General features: G+C 42.0%; 1 protein-coding gene across 5 annotated transcripts in view; it reads right to left on the bottom strand.

Annotated features, from left to right (window-relative positions):
- Positions 1 to 651: 651 nt before the first annotated feature.
- Positions 652 to 15,795, bottom strand: part of LOC124123460 (receptor expression-enhancing protein 1-like) — a 78,110-nt gene continuing 62,966 nt past the window's right edge. For 2 of the 5 annotated variants that reach the window (XM_048385150.1, XM_046486658.2), the window contains exons 5-10: positions 15,008 to 15,121; positions 14,463 to 14,583; positions 13,554 to 13,676; positions 9,056 to 9,162; positions 7,330 to 7,813; positions 652 to 5,081 (exon numbers count right to left, since the gene is read on the bottom strand). In XM_048385150.1, the coding sequence (XP_048241107.1) occupies positions 7,373 to 7,813; positions 9,056 to 9,162; positions 13,554 to 13,676; positions 14,463 to 14,583; positions 15,008 to 15,121 (906 nt within the window). In that variant the 3' untranslated portion in view covers positions 652 to 5,081; positions 7,330 to 7,372. Of the gene's footprint in view, positions 5,082 to 7,329; positions 7,814 to 7,851; positions 7,919 to 9,055; positions 9,163 to 13,553; positions 13,677 to 14,462; positions 14,584 to 15,007; positions 15,122 to 15,795 lie in introns of all 5 variants that reach the window. The other 3 variants (XM_046486659.2, XM_046486661.2, XM_046486660.2) reach the window with 3 other exon arrangements.

Consider the following 15,795-nt stretch of genomic DNA (forward strand, 5'->3'; position numbering starts at 1 on the left):
TAGACATTGTATGATCATGTTTACTGATGTGCCAGATATTTTATTACCCACAGGGTAAGAAATAATTTTTAAAAATCTGGACAGCATTGTTGACGTCATTTGGATCTTTTTGTGATGTAAGGTTGGAAAATGTCACACAAGAAAAGATATCCTAGCTGAAGATTGTTGACATCATTGAACAAGTGTTATTTTCTAACATGCCGACCCTGACCATTGCAATTTTTTTTAAAAGGGGAGATGAAAGGGATTAAGAAATAATGGGTAATACAGAAATTATTACACTCGCATGTGTGGCATACTGATTTTACCAAACAAGTGTCAGAATTACTGTATTTTCCGAGGGTTATACACAAATTCACAAGTTTTGTCAAATCAATAATTTCTATGTTCAATCTTGTTCACTGGTGGGCTTGTCTTTGTATATTCACATTGACAGCGTTAGTCGGATTTAACACAGCTTTTAACAGTATTCCAGTTATATCACAGCTTGAGGAAAGCCTGAAGTGATTCTGTTTGTAAATGTTCATATGGTCTGCTGATGTCAAGGGTCAGTCAGGCCAAAGATCGACAGTGTGATCCAAGCAGCAGATTGAACACCACATCAGCTGTTTGTCTCTTTCCAGGCAAACCAAATAATGAAGAATATGCATAAAAAGTCATATTTTTTATTGAACTTTTGGCTGTTCAAGCACCTTATAAAACATGGTCATGGGAAAATATAGCTCTCCACCACATTATGTACACCTGAACACCCTCATTATCACATGATAACTGAACAGCTAACCAATGTATAACAGCAGCACCGCCGGGGGGCTGGAAGTGGGGGGAGGGAGGCACAAGTCAGAACAACACACCTGGCCCATCGGGGCTCAGCGTAACGTGGTTTAGTGGCTCGGTAAACTACCACGTAGGTTAACACGGCACTCCAGACAAGATCCTCCATCTTACTCCAGCATATTTCTGTAGCAGGGTACTCAAACACATTGTTGGATTGTGCTTATGAAAAATTCAAGACTGAACATTCAGTAAATTGTTTTGGTCCACAACTATGTCCTCAAAGTTGCCATTTGTTTGAACATTTGGTTTTCTAAAGGACTGAATCTGTACCACAGAAGTGCCGTGTTAATCTACCTGTGTATATCAGTCTAAAACAGGCAAATTCATTAGTGCATAACAAGCAGATTTCACAAATGGACAATGGATGTAAAACCATTTGAACAGTCATATCCTTTCACTGCGAATTGAAACATTGTGAAGATCTGTATCACCAGCGCTATATCACCAATGTAAATAGCTCATCTACACATACATGTATCACTAAGGATGACATACCATGGCTTATTGCCCTTCCCATAAGCATGCACACTTACTGGATTCTGTTCACACAATCACTTCATCTCTTGTCACAGCTTGTAACATATGTACCCTTGCTCTTTCCTCCTAGTTTGAGTCTAACAACACTAAATCACTTTTATATTAGGGCTATGGGATGGACCTCTTGACTTTCATCCTTAATTTAAAACAATGCATACCCATTTTCCAGTATCAAGATTTTCCTTCCAATGAATAAAAAACAAAGTGATAATAATGCTACATCTATAAATGGTCCACCTTTAATTATGGCAGTCACAGGGACTGTAAAATATTCAAGTTCAATATTGCTGATTATGAAATACAATATAAATTCAAAATTTCCTTTAATATACCATACATTCTTAATGAAACTTATAACTACTCCCTCCAAACAAGATAATGCTTTTTGAGTATACTATTATTCATAAATCAAATATATTCCCAAGTAACTAGCACTACCTGTAGTCGCGATCACTACACTGCTTCGTCACAACCTGCTGCATCTACTATGTACACAATATAAACATTATCAACAACCTCAACCTCCTTGCTCCATAAAACGTAAGATACTGTTTACAGCAGTACAGTTCATTCAGATCTGATTGAGTATCACATTATTATGCAAAGCTTGAGCATCTAACACTATGCAAGACGAAAGTTTAGGAAACAATACATACTTTCTTGATTAAATCATCCCAACCAAAACTGAAAAATCCCATTGCATTGATTAAATCCTATGATATGTTCTGTTCTCTCTCTATATATATCAGCTGTGTGGTTGGTTATCAGGATCATTGTTTATATTCAGGGTTCAGACAAAGTTTAGATTCACAGACACAGTTGATACAAATTCTTTTCATAAATGTTAATTTTATATAAAAATGTAAATAATGAAAATAGGACAGAGGCAAAATGTGAAGACAAACTAAATCTAATTTGTTCACAGAAAAAACATTCGTTGAGTACCAGTAGTTATATTCATGGCCTGAACCAGGTCCATCCTACTTACTACTTGTTTGATTTAATTTGAAGATTACAGAATGAAAGTGACAAATCAAACGCCTGTGAACGAATTTGGCAATTTACCTCTATCTTAAGTACTAGTTTTGTCAAAACACAACATAAAACGAGACAAAGTGCGAGTCATTAAAAACCTAAGGGGATCATTGAAACTCCAAAATTCCCCCGTGGTTGGGACAAAACAAACAGAAATGTTATAAAAATCATGATTTGACTGAATGGACCCAAAGGTAATTATTTTCCTTAGATTACAAAAATGTGAACTTTTCTTGAGATGTACAGAATCAGGCGGAATAAAGTGTACGGATCCATGTGAATGAAACTAAGGAAGTTTCAGTGGAATGTTTGGATAACAAAATACAGATAATGCCTGAGACCTAGAAAATAAATAAATGAAAATATTGGCACCACTTTGAAGATTTACAGACTGAATAACAACACTTACAGATTTACATGCCATTGGAGTCATTAATGCTGGTACAAAATCAAATACAGTTACCATAGTAAGATGTGTGTTTGGGTTGATAAACAAATCAAGTGATAGATTTGATTGATTTTGTATGACAGGAATCAGATAAGTTTGATTGCAGGACCATGTTTCCAATAACTACAGAAATCACTACAGAAAATCAAAAACTTCACTCGTTCATGTCTACATTGTTACACTACACCAGTACCATACCATTAGTGGAGAAAATCTATCTACTGGCAGAGGTAGTCTAAACATACACACATCACACATTTCAAATAAATACGAGAACCTCTCAGTTATCAAAGTCGTGCAGACTGAATTGTTAGTCAACTGATCAACACTTCACAAACACTAATGCCAAAATCCTTTGGAAATTTAAATTATGCTTAATCCAGTCCCTATTAATTTGGATCATCGAAAAAATGTTAGTATGATATAAGTAGTATTGATGAGGACTGATGAGGATGCTCGTCTCCCCTATTCCTGGTGTTGCATCAGTGAAGTGTCGATCTCAACCTTGTGCTGTGTTGCAGCTTGCATCCTTCCATTCTGAGGGGAGGCAAGACTAGTGCCCAGCGATGTGAGACGAGTTAAAAGCGTACCCTTCACCCGATCAACCTGGTTATACATACTGAGATGCAACTAAAGATTTGTTAGTGCATGTATAGAAGGGGTACCCTGCAGATGCCGAGGCCACTGTGACATAAAGGTCATGTTTTCAGGGATGAGGAAATGAAAAGCGGAATTTTGTTGCTTCTTCCATGCAAACTCTGAGACTAGAAAATGTGAAATTTGTGAAAAGTCACTGTTCTGAAAAATCTCAGTCAATATCTACAAATTCCCTCCAACATTATTAAATATTTCACCAAAAGTGAGGCTGTTTGTATCTCATTTTCTACAACCAACTTTAGATGTTTGTGTCAAAAGTGTCATTACTGTGAAAATATGTGATGTACAACACAAACAGCCCCATATCTTGCAGATGTCTTTTTATCAAGAGAACCTTGGGATAATGCCAATGTGAACTTGTGCAACTTACAAACTACCATCTGGATCTTTTGAAAGAAACTGTCATATCCTTATTGACAAACACTTCCTACCAACCATGTAGATAAAAACACAGCCTCAAATTAGTGTAGCGAGAAATTTATCACATTGCTTCTAAATTTCAAATTCCAAAAGGACATTCAATGAAAGTTTCAAAGGATTAGAACATTCAACTCTGGGTCACGGTAAATCCTCAAAGTTTCACAGGGTTGTGTGAAACATACAACACGTGAAATGGTGTATTTTGAATGTACATTGAATTCAGTTATTGTGTGCCATGGTATCAAATTTTTGTAATCTGATAAGTTTGAGGTCCAATTTGTGAAACGAAAGGCAATTGAACACTCATGACCAACTTATGTATGTCTTTACAGATAACAAAATCTAGGACAAATGGATAATTTCTTGTATATTTTCACACCCTTGTATTGTGAATGAAAGTGTGTGTGTGTTGGGGGGTGGGGGGATAATTCACAGCTGTCACCAGCTAAACAAGACATCTGATTGGGCTAACATCACAAAAATAATCATGGCTGATGCCACAATCGTCAAAAGTCATCTGGTGGGGTTTCAACTATCAGTCAAAAAGTCAGTTCACAGAGCTCTGTGACAAATACCACACGTTACACACTTCAAGAAAAATGTCTTGTAAACAGAGACACACCACAAATATTTCTAGGTAGGAGTGTTAGGAAAGGTTTTGGTAGTTCTTTCAAAGGCAGTAAGTTACACAAGCTATTATGTTAAAATTGAGATAAGTTACAACAATATTGATGCATATATGATGAAAGATATATTTACAACCTTAAAAGATGATGTAAATTCTCAATGGAGATCTTGAATGAAAGCAAAGGGTATTCCAAAAGTTTGAGTCATCATTTTGAGTCCATGGACCATCCACTGCCTCACCCTGACCCTGGGTCAAAGTGAAGGTCAGTGCATCCGCTGTTGTGCAGAAACATGAAAGACAACAGAAATGGCGATAATATCGTCATCGTTCCAACAAGGATTCCATCTCAGCAGTAGGTATGCGTTGCTATGGTTACGAAAGTGGAAACTTCCTGAGATATTATTGGACACTGTCCTGGCTCTATTTGAAGATTCCTGGTTGGGTGACACTCTTCCGTGTGCTGCCCTTCGGACGACCGCGGTTCCGGGGAAGAGTACCATATGCAGATATCTTACTTTGCTGAAAATAAAACACAAACAATTAACACACACACACATAAAAATAGACAAAAATATAATCTATGAGAAAATACTGACCGTAAATATATTCTACGAACATCAGTTTGTTTTGAAAACTTTCATGAGGCATGAATTGTTAATATCAACAAAAAGTGCTATTTGAAATTTAAAAATTAGATAAACTGTTACATAAGTGAAAAGAAAAAAGAGAAACGAAAGAAGTGATTGTTTGTTATGAAGTAAATGTTTAATGTTGAGAACCCTACCAAGCAGATGCTTATCAACTCCACTACACATGCAGTGTGCTTGTCAAACCAACTACCATCAAACACAATGTCAGAATGAAGCTAGGAAATATATGTCATTTGCCATTACAGTCTTTGGACTATACTGTATTTGAAATTGGCTTACTCAATAATTAAAGCTTTCTATGGCGTGATCGATGTTACTTGTATCATTGGTGTGTCACTTTCCGTTTAATTTCAGACGTCTACAACTGCCAATACAGCTACATGGGGCGGAACCCTTTGTGAGTATGTCTCCACACCTCAAAATATCCCATGTTACACTGGTCTAGCCATTCAATAAATGAAACTTATCACACAAAAAATGATATAATGATGTTTTGTTTATATACTCACCGCCACAAGAAACGCGAATACCATATATGTTGGTAAATATATGAAGACGTACTGATAGACATGTTTCATGTATGTGTCGTCATTGCAATCAACGGGCATTCTATTGATGTCCTTGTAATACAATGACCCAACCCTCATATAGCGCACCACCAAAACAAATACAAGGGAGCGAATTTGAAACCCTTTCAAAATATGATTTCTGTAAATCAAAAAAACAGGGAACGTTTGAAAAAGATATCACAACACAGAGCAGCATTTGGCCAAAATGAAGTGGAAATAAAACAGGAAGACGGAAGTGATACAGAATGAGATGAACATGGACGTATGGCTGCCATTCAGTGAGTTACATGACTATCACACTACCATTGCTGTCTACTAATTGCTAGCTTCAGTAACTAATTGTAACTGAATACACAGCTACCTATACACAAAGGGACTAGTCTATGGGTGTTTTCTTCAAGGCATATTAATATTATTAAAAGTGAAACACAAATCAGAGATGACAAAACTCCCCAAAACAGCAGAAATATATTTTTTATGGTTCACCGCCCACCAATCCAACAAAAAATATACCCAATGGTAAAGGATTTCAATGTGAGACAATTGTGAAAAAGAAATATGGCTTGGAGCAATTATTTCTTTTATTGTTTGAAAGAGTTTTCCAAAACTCTCTTACAAAGCAGCCGATGAGGAAGTATTTTGATATTTTCCTCTCAAAGCATCTATCATTAATTTGTATACCAGCGTTAGAAATTGGCACTTGTGCTATAGTCCCTGCCAAACTGCCCAATAGTTAAGGTATCATAAGGACCAGTAGAAATTTGCCATTTTTAAGGGTTTATCATCATAAGGTCTAGTAGAGTAAAACAGATAGTTTCTATCACTGTATCCTGTCCTTGTTGCAAACTTATCAACAGCATATAAAGGTAGCAGGCACAATACAGAACCCTTGTTCAAGAACATGTTTCCAGTGTCCTGTTTGCCATCACTGGTTAGCACAGAGACTAGTAACTACAACATTAGTAAAACAGTCGGAGGTAACGTCTACAGTGTGGGATGAAACTGAAAGTCGTGATGCACCACTGCCTGTCATCTCACTCAACATGCACATGGACGACGGACACGCAGCATGGACGGACAGGCTACAAGACCAGGGCGATAGTAGGCACAGAGCTCCACAACAGCCAAAACAATGGAAAGACTTACAGAAAATGCTTGGGAGCAAAATTACTTAGTTAGTGAGAAGCATATGACACTCAGATCCATGAACAAACAAGTCTTATTAATGCAAGGCTTGTCTAATATTAATCTGAATGCACGTTTTGTAAGATTAAAGAATGTAACAAGCAGTTTTCAGATGAAAATTTGAGGGGGCCTTTTTGCAAATGTACTGTGTCTAAAAAAACAGAAAAAATATTCTGATGTAGGGAAGTTTTAACTGATTATGAGTGTGTCTGAAATTCAACACGATAACACTGGACCCTCCAAAGGTTCATTGAAATTTAATTTGTCTCTGTGTTACAACAGAAAACCTTGAAAATATTGATCCTAGCTGACAAGCTTCAAAGCATTTTCGACAAGTCCTTCCTCAATGCGAATTATATTGACCTCTCCTTTCTGTCTCCACAACACGATGGATCAGAAAATGCAATCAGCATTTCCAGGAATAATTTGGGTATCCCACACTTGGAGTCCAAGAATTGGACCGAGCTCGATACCGAGGAATGGTTCCAGTGGTCCCCTTGTTCCGATCATACAACGCAGTCCCACTTCCGTATTGTCTATCCTTCTTATCATACAACCCAGCACTACCACCATAGCTCCGAGTCCGCTCGTACAGACTAGAGGTCGACCGGTACATGTTGGAAGGGTTATCATAGAGGAAGGAATCATAAGGATTCCTCTCCGGAAGACTCGAGGTGCTGCCATAACTTGGTGAATTCTTGTCATACAGGTTAGCCGAGATGCCGTAGCTGGATGTGAGTTTGTCAGGTAAGCTAGAGTTACTTCCATAACCGCTGCCACCGCTGCTGTAGCTATAGTTGCTATAGCGACTACCAGAGCTGACCATGCTGCTTCCAAAGTTAGAGTCCTGTTATAGGTAAATGGTAGACTTAGACCAGAACTTACCACGAGAGTGCTATGACTGTTTTGGGATGTTTTCTGCAAGTGATTACATCTCAAAGCTATAAGAAGCCTGGAGATAGAGTGTGACATGCTCAGTGATTATTGGTCATTGGTGGTTAATGATTAGATGATTAGCTAATTGAGCATGACCATTGTAAGACATGAAAACATGCTAATGTGTTAGAATATTGTAAAAGAATGGAAAAGATTGTAAGAACATGCCGTCTAATGTACACATTTTGAAATGGTATGATAAAAGAGATGTCAATTCAAAAACAAATTGCATTCAATATGACTGCAATATATAAGAGCTTTAACCTTTGGCATCCAGTGATCATTCTGTTAACTTACACAAACATGGTAATCTTAATAAATGATTGTCAATACTTGGACAATCCTGTTCGTAACATTTTGAAGAAATCCTCTGAATAACGTCTACAGATAAATGCTACAGACATAGTGCATGTTTAACGCTACTTAGAACAGTATTCAGTTATATCATGGCGTGTTACTTCGTTGTGGAGGTAAGCCCTAAGTGATGCAGGTCTTAAACGTTTACAATGTGTTGGTGAAAATCCAACAGCCTGGGTATGGTGCTGACAATACCAAAACCATTACCAGGACAAAACTGGGATTCAAACCCCTGATCAAAGGTTCCTGACACACCTAAGGGACGCAACTCTGCACAGTGAATGTCAGCACTTCAGGTGACGAGGCCCCTTGTGCTCCACTAATTACAGACACAGAGATACACCAGAAGCATGTGTGTACAAAGTGACACATGGAGTTGACTGTCAACACATTACATCAGGGTAGAGAAGCTGGACACACCCCAAGAAACACAACAGAAGACCCAGATACAAACCAACAAGTAACAAGGACTATTATCATTTTCATGTTATCTTGAAATAATATTATCCTAATTCCATATATACGTCACTACTTCATATTGAATACTTGAAGATAAATATGGCTTAACCTCAGAGTTTTTTTTTATTCATCATAAAGCTGTTATATATACTCGCTAATGCTACTAGGTCCAAGCTGTATGAATATAAGGAACAGTCTTTATTAATTTGAGCAAATAATAATATTGGTAAGCAGATACAAAATATTAAATGAATAAAAATATCAGTAAGGTGTGCCCCCATGCAGTGTTATCTGCAAAAGTGGGAGTAGAAGCACACTGCCTCCCCCTGAAACCTACCTCTTTAGCTGTGTACTGCTTGCGTGTGTTTGGATACAGCATTATCTCCTCTGTCACTGTCACTTCTTCCTCTTCCTCCTCCTCCACCTCCTTCACACTCGACAGAGCTGAAACACAAACATCAATCTCTTTATCGGTCAGCTAGTGAGTTTTCTTGATCTCACGTCATGTCAACTTATTGTGGAAGGAAAGCCCAAAGTGACGCAGGCCTAGATCTTTACCACTATTGTAAAACAAACATACAAATAAACAAAGATATGGTGCTGACAAATCTGGAAACAAGAACTGGGAAAATTTGGGATTTGTACCCATGATCAGAGATTTCTGGCATGCTTTAGAACGAATTGCAGTGCCTTAGACAGCAGGGACATCTGAACACCCCCATCCTACTCAATAAGGCTGCAAATGATTTGGAACTATATAAAACATAATTTGTAAAGTTACTCTAGTGAATGAAAATATACCTTAAACTGTGGTTACTTTCAGAATGATTCCTCTCGACAAACAGATTATTAGTTTCATTCAGCGTTGTAAAGTATGGGGACATGTGATACAGGCAGTGTTGGCCTGGCAGTGCATAGCCGGGCAGTGTATAGCCGGGCAGTGTATAGCCAGGCAGTGTTGGCCTGGCAGTGCATAGCCGGGCAGTGTATAGCCAGGCAGTGTATAACCGGGCAGTGTATAGCCAGGCAGTGTATAGCCAGTGTATAGCCAGGCAGTGTATAACCGGGCAGTGTATAGCCAGGCAGTGTATAGCCAGTGTATAGCCAGGCAGTGTATAGCCGGGCAGTGTATAACCGGGCAGTGTATAGCCAGGCAGTGTATAGCCAAGCAGTGTTTAGCCGGTGTATAGCCAGGCAGTGTATAGCCAGGCAGTGTATAACCGGGCAGTGTATAGCCAGGCAGTGTATAGCCAGGCAGTGTTGGCCTGGCAGTGTTGGCCTGGCAGTGCATAGCCGGGCAGTGTATAGCCAGGCAGTGTATAGCCAGGCAGTGTTTAGCCAGGCAGTGTATAGCCAGGCAGTGTATAACCGGGCAGTGTATAGCCGGGCAGTGTATAGCCGGTGTATAGCCAGGCAGTGTATAACCGGGCAGTGTATAGCCAGCCAGGCAGTGTATAGCCAGGCAGTGTATAGCCAGCCAGGCAGTGTAAAGCTGGGCAGTGTATAGCCAGGCAGTGTATAGCCAGTGTATAGCCAGGCAGTGTATAACCGGGCAGTGTATAGCCAGGCAGTGTATAGCCGGGCAGTGTATAACCGGGCAGTGTATAGCCAGGCAGTGTATAGCCAAGCAGTGTTTAGCCGGTGTATAGCCAGGCAGTGTATAGCCAGGCAGTGTATAACCGGGCAGTGTATAGCCAGGCAGTGTATAGCCAGGCAGTGTTGGCCTGGCAGTGTTGGCCTGGCAGTGCATAGCCGGGCAGTGTATAGCCAGGCAGTGTATAGCCAGGCAGTGTTTAGCCAGGCAGTGTATAGCCAGGCAGTGTATAACCGGGCAGTGTATAGCCGGTGTATAGCCAGGCAGTGTATAACCGGGCAGTGTATAGCCAGCCAGGCAGTGTATAGCCAGGCAGTGTATAGCCAGCCAGGCAGTGTAAAGCTGGGCAGTGTATAGCCAGGCAGTGTAAAGCTGGGCAGTGTATAGCCAGGCAGTGTATAGCCAGGCAGTGTATAGCCGGGCAGTGTATAGCCGGGCAGTGTATAGCCAGGCAGTGTATAGCCGGGCAGTGTATAGCCAGGCAGTGTATAGCCAGGCAGTGTATAGCCAGGCAGTGTATAGCCAGGCAGTGTTGGCCTGGCAGTGCATAGCCGGGCAGTGTATAGCCAGGCAGTGTATAACCGGGCAGTGTATAGCCAGGCAGTGTATAGCCAGTGTATAGCCAGGCAGTGTATAACCGGGCAGTGTATAGCCAGGCAGTGTATAGCCAGTGTATAGCCAGGCAGTGTATAGCCGGGCAGTGTATAACCGGGCAGTGTATAGCCAGGCAGTGTATAGCCAAGCAGTGTTTAGCCGGTGTATAGCCAGGCAGTGTATAGCCAGGCAGTGTATAACCGGGCAGTGTATAGCCAGGCAGTGTATAGCCAGGCAGTGTTGGCCTGGCAGTGTTGGCCTGGCAGTGCATAGCCGGGCAGTGTATAGCCAGGCAGTGTATAGCCAGGCAGTGTTTAGCCAGGCAGTGTATAGCCAGGCAGTGTATAACCGGGCAGTGTATAGCCGGTGTATAGCCAGGCAGTGTATAACCGGGCAGTGTATAGCCAGCCAGGCAGTGTATAGCCAGGCAGTGTATAGCCAGCCAGGCAGTGTAAAGCTGGGCAGTGTATAGCCAGGCAGTGTATAGCCAGTGTATAGCCAGGCAGTGTATAACCGGGCAGTGTATAGCCAGGCAGTGTATAGCCGGGCAGTGTATAACCGGGCAGTGTATAGCCAGGCAGTGTATAGCCAAGCAGTGTTTAGCCGGTGTATAGCCAGGCAGTGTATAGCCAGGCAGTGTATAACCGGGCAGTGTATAGCCAGGCAGTGTATAGCCAGGCAGTGTTGGCCTGGCAGTGTTGGCCTGGCAGTGCATAGCCGGGCAGTGTATAGCCAGGCAGTGTATAGCCAGGCAGTGTTTAGCCAGGCAGTGTATAGCCAGGCAGTGTATAACCGGGCAGTGTATAGCCGGGCAGTGTATAGCCGGTGTATAGCCAGGCAGTGTATAACCGGGCAGTGTATAGCCAGCCAGGCAGTGTATAGCCAGGCAGTGTATAGCCAGCCAGGCAGTGTAAAGCTGGGCAGTGTATAGCCAGGCAGTGTAAAGCTGGGCAGTGTATAGCCAGGCAGTGTATAGCCAGGCAGTGTATAGCCGGGCAGTGTATAGCCAGGCAGTGTATAGCCGGGCAGTGTATAGCCAGGCAGTGTATAGCCGGGCAGTGTATAGCCAGGCAGTGTATAGCCAGGCAGTGTATAGCCAGGCAGTGTATAGCCAGGCAGTGTAAAGCCGGGCAGTGTATAGCCAGGCAGTGTATAACCGAGCAGTGTATAGCCAGGCAGTGTATAGCCAGGCAGTGTATAACCGGGCAGTGTATAGCCAGGCAGTGTATAACCGGGCAGTGTTTAGCCGGGCAGTGTATAGCCAGGCAGTGTATAGCCAGGCAGTGTAAAGCTGGGCAGTGTATAGCCAGGCAGTGTATAGCCGGGCAGTGTATAGCCAGGCAGTGTATAGCCGGGCAGTGTATAGCCGGGCAGTGTATAGCCAGGCAGTGTAAAGCTGGGCAGTGTATAGCCAGGCAGTGTATAGCCAGGCAGTGTATAACCGGGCAGTGTATAGCCAGGCAGTGTATAGCCAGGCAGTGTATAGCCAGGCAGTGTATAACCGGGCAGTGTATAGCCAGGCAGTGTATAACCGGGCAGTGTATAGCCAGGCAGTGTATAACCGGGCAGTGTTTAGCCAGGCAGTGTATAGCCAGGCAGTGTATAGCCAGGCAGTGTTTAGCCGGTGTATAGCCAGGCAGTGTATAGCCAGGCAGTGTATAGCCGGGCAGTGTATAGCCGGGCAGTGTATAGCCGGGCAGTGTATAGCCGGGCAGTGTATAGCCAGGCAGTGTAAAGCTGGGCAGTGTATAGCCAGGCAGTGTATAGCCAGGCAGTGTATAACCGGGCAGTGTATAGCCAGGCAGTGTATAACCGGGCAGTGTATAGCCAGGCAGTGTATAACCGGGCAGTGTTTAGCCAGGCAGTGTATAGCCAGGCAGTGTATAGCCAGGCAGTGTTTAGCCGGTGTATAGCCAGGCAGTGTATAGCCAGGCAGTGTATAGCCGGGCAGTGTATAGCCGGGCAGTGTATAGCCAGGCAGTGTATAGCCGGGCAGTGTATAGCCGGGCAGTGTATAGCCAGGCAGTGTATAGCCAGGCAGTGTATTGCCGGGCAGTGTATAGCCGGGCAGTGTATAGCCAGGCAGTGTATAGCCGGGCAGTGTATAGCCGGGCAGTGTATAGCCAGGCAGTGTATAGCCAGGCAGTGTAAAGCCGGGCAGTGTATAGCCAGGCAGTGTATAGCCGGGCAGTGTATAGCCGGGCAGTGTATAGCCGGGCAGTGTATAGCCAGGCAGTGTATAGCCGGGCAGTGTATAGCCAGGCAGTGTATAGCCAGGCAGTGTATAGTCAGGCAGTGTATAGCCAGGCAGTGTATAGCCAGGCAGTGTATAGCCGGTATATAGCCAGGCAGTGTATAGCCGGGCAGTGCATAGCCAGGCAGTGCATAGCCAGGCAGTGTATAGCCAGGCAGTGTATAGCCAGGCAGTGTATAGCCAGGCAGTGTATAGTCGGGCAGTGTATAGCCAGGCAGTGTATAGCCAGGCAGTGTATAGCCAGGCAGTGTATAGTCGGGCAGTGTATAGCCAGGCAGTGTATAGCCAGGCAGTGTATAGCCAGGCAGTGTATAGCCGGTGTATAGCCAGGCAGTGCATAGCCAGGCAGTGTATAGCCAGGCAGGTGTGATTGATGACACTATGGACCATTACCAGCAGCAGCGCTCTGACTTTTCTTGAGCCGCGAATGTTTGTTGGATATATCGATAGAGTCCTTGCTGCGAGTTAGACGCCCTTGCGTCTCCAGTTCCTGCTGATCTTCTCGTAACCTGTTATCTACAAACAAATAGTGAAGCTGATGGTTAGGTGGTCTTAAATAAAATGTTAATTTTGTGAATCTGCAAGCAAGATCTGCTTTTACTTCCAATGGTGATTGGTGCACATACAAAATACAACACCATGAGCTTTAACTAGTCCAGTTGAAATATTCAACTTGTCCACTAAAAAAATTTAACTAGTCCAGTTGCAATATTCAAGTTATCAACATGTCAATATAATAAAACATTTTTGTATTTCTGTATGTTAATATACTGACAGAACAGAAACGTGAACCATAGAAACATATAGAGAAGTATGTACCTTAAGAAATGATGTACCACTTAGTGACAAAATTAACAATCAGTCAAGTGCTACCACAGAGTGACTTTATTCTTATCATGACATGCTGCACATGATTTCCAAACTTGACATGCTAATCCTGCAGGAAACAAATGGTGCATCTCAAGCATGGATCTATGACGTCACGTGATGCACGAATGAGCATCAGTTCACACAACATACCAGTATGTTTGTTTGTGCATTGAACCAATCTACTATCTCTTGAATATGAGTACGGTAATTCTTAATATATTAACCAACATGTATGATATTCATGTTTCTTTTGTCCGAAGTATATAATAAAACTCTACTCATTCACTGCTAATCCATCGATGTGGAGCAAGTGGTACCATCAGCAGAAGTCCCAAATTATGTGTTCAGATTTCCTTTGACTATCTGCTATTCAAAGGTGGCGTTCCCGGCCAAGAACTGAAGTGGCACCACTGTAACAAGCACTGCTCTTACCTAACTCATCATCATCATCATCTTCCTCAAACACGTGTCTCTGAGCCAGCGAGTGACCATCATCAGTAAGGTCACTGGTGCTGTAGCTCCGTCGTATGTGGTCAACCAGCTTTCCGTGACCCTGAAACAGTTAGATGCCATCTTAAGTCAGTGAATGAACACTGCTAACAGGGGCAGAAATTATCTGTTATTTTCAATAGTCTGCAAAAATGACCTGCTACAGTGTTTCCATCTGCCTTATTGTAAAACTTGTAGGCCGCAATGAAATATCATCAGTTATTCCAGAATTTTACTTGTTTTAGACTTATGTTACTATTTAAGCTTACAGTCATCAATTACTGTAGCTCACTATTGTAAGCTTGGAAAAACAACCTAAAATCTAAAATAAAAAGTATATATATATTTTTAATACTATTAATAACTAATACATTGCAAATGCATTGGATTTTAACTTTTTGACCCCTCATACAGATTTATCTCCCTTTGACCATTCACCCAACAACACAAAACCCAAGCGTTATCTCCCTTAGGCCAGTGGCTCTTACTCTGAGTGTTGCTTGCATGATGGTTTTGGAAGCAAATTGCAACCCTCTTGTTCCCAGGGTGAGTAGAGTAGAATACCCCTGCTTGCTGGCTTGGACAATCAACTCGTCGATGTCCTGTAACAGACAACATCAATCATCTCGTCATATTCTGTCTGGAATACGAGGTTTATTTATCAAAGAAGTAAATGTTTAGAAAGAGTCTGCATGAAGCTTTCGGCACAGTGGTCAAAACGACACCAGCTGTTTGGAGTCAGTCAGTTCAGAAATCAGTCAGACAGAATCACTCCGGGTCTTGGCACATGATGCAGACATGCGGTAATCTAATTCCGAAACAACACTTCAAAGTTTATCTGCACCCTTCACCAAGCTTCTGAAGATGTAGTGTCTGGCTTTCAAAGCCAGCTGATAAAAGAAGGACTAATCATATCAGCAGGGGGCATGATCACTGTTTTCAATTAGTTTAGGGGTATTTGGAGTGGAAACAGTTCAACGTCTAAATGTACTGTGAATGAGAGTTTTTTCTTCTATAGTGTCTGACATTTTGTAAATCAATTGTACTGATGGGGGAACTGTCTTTCATTATTATTATATTATTATTTTAAATGTGTGTGTGTGCGTGTGTGTGTGGGTGTGTGCCTGCAATAGATAAGAAGGTGGTATTAAGTTGCTCGCATGTGATCATATTCCAATTACATAGATCAATGCTCATGATGTCAATCACTGGATTGTCTGGTCCAGACTTGATTTTTTACAGACCGCTGCCATACAGCTGGAATAATGTTGAGTGT

The sequence above is a fragment of the Haliotis rufescens genome, unplaced genomic scaffold (genome assembly GCF_023055435.1).
Source record: "Haliotis rufescens isolate VD_foot unplaced genomic scaffold, xgHalRufe1.0.p SCAF_54, whole genome shotgun sequence".
NCBI classification, from domain to species: Eukaryota; Metazoa; Mollusca; class Gastropoda; order Lepetellida; family Haliotidae; genus Haliotis; species Haliotis rufescens.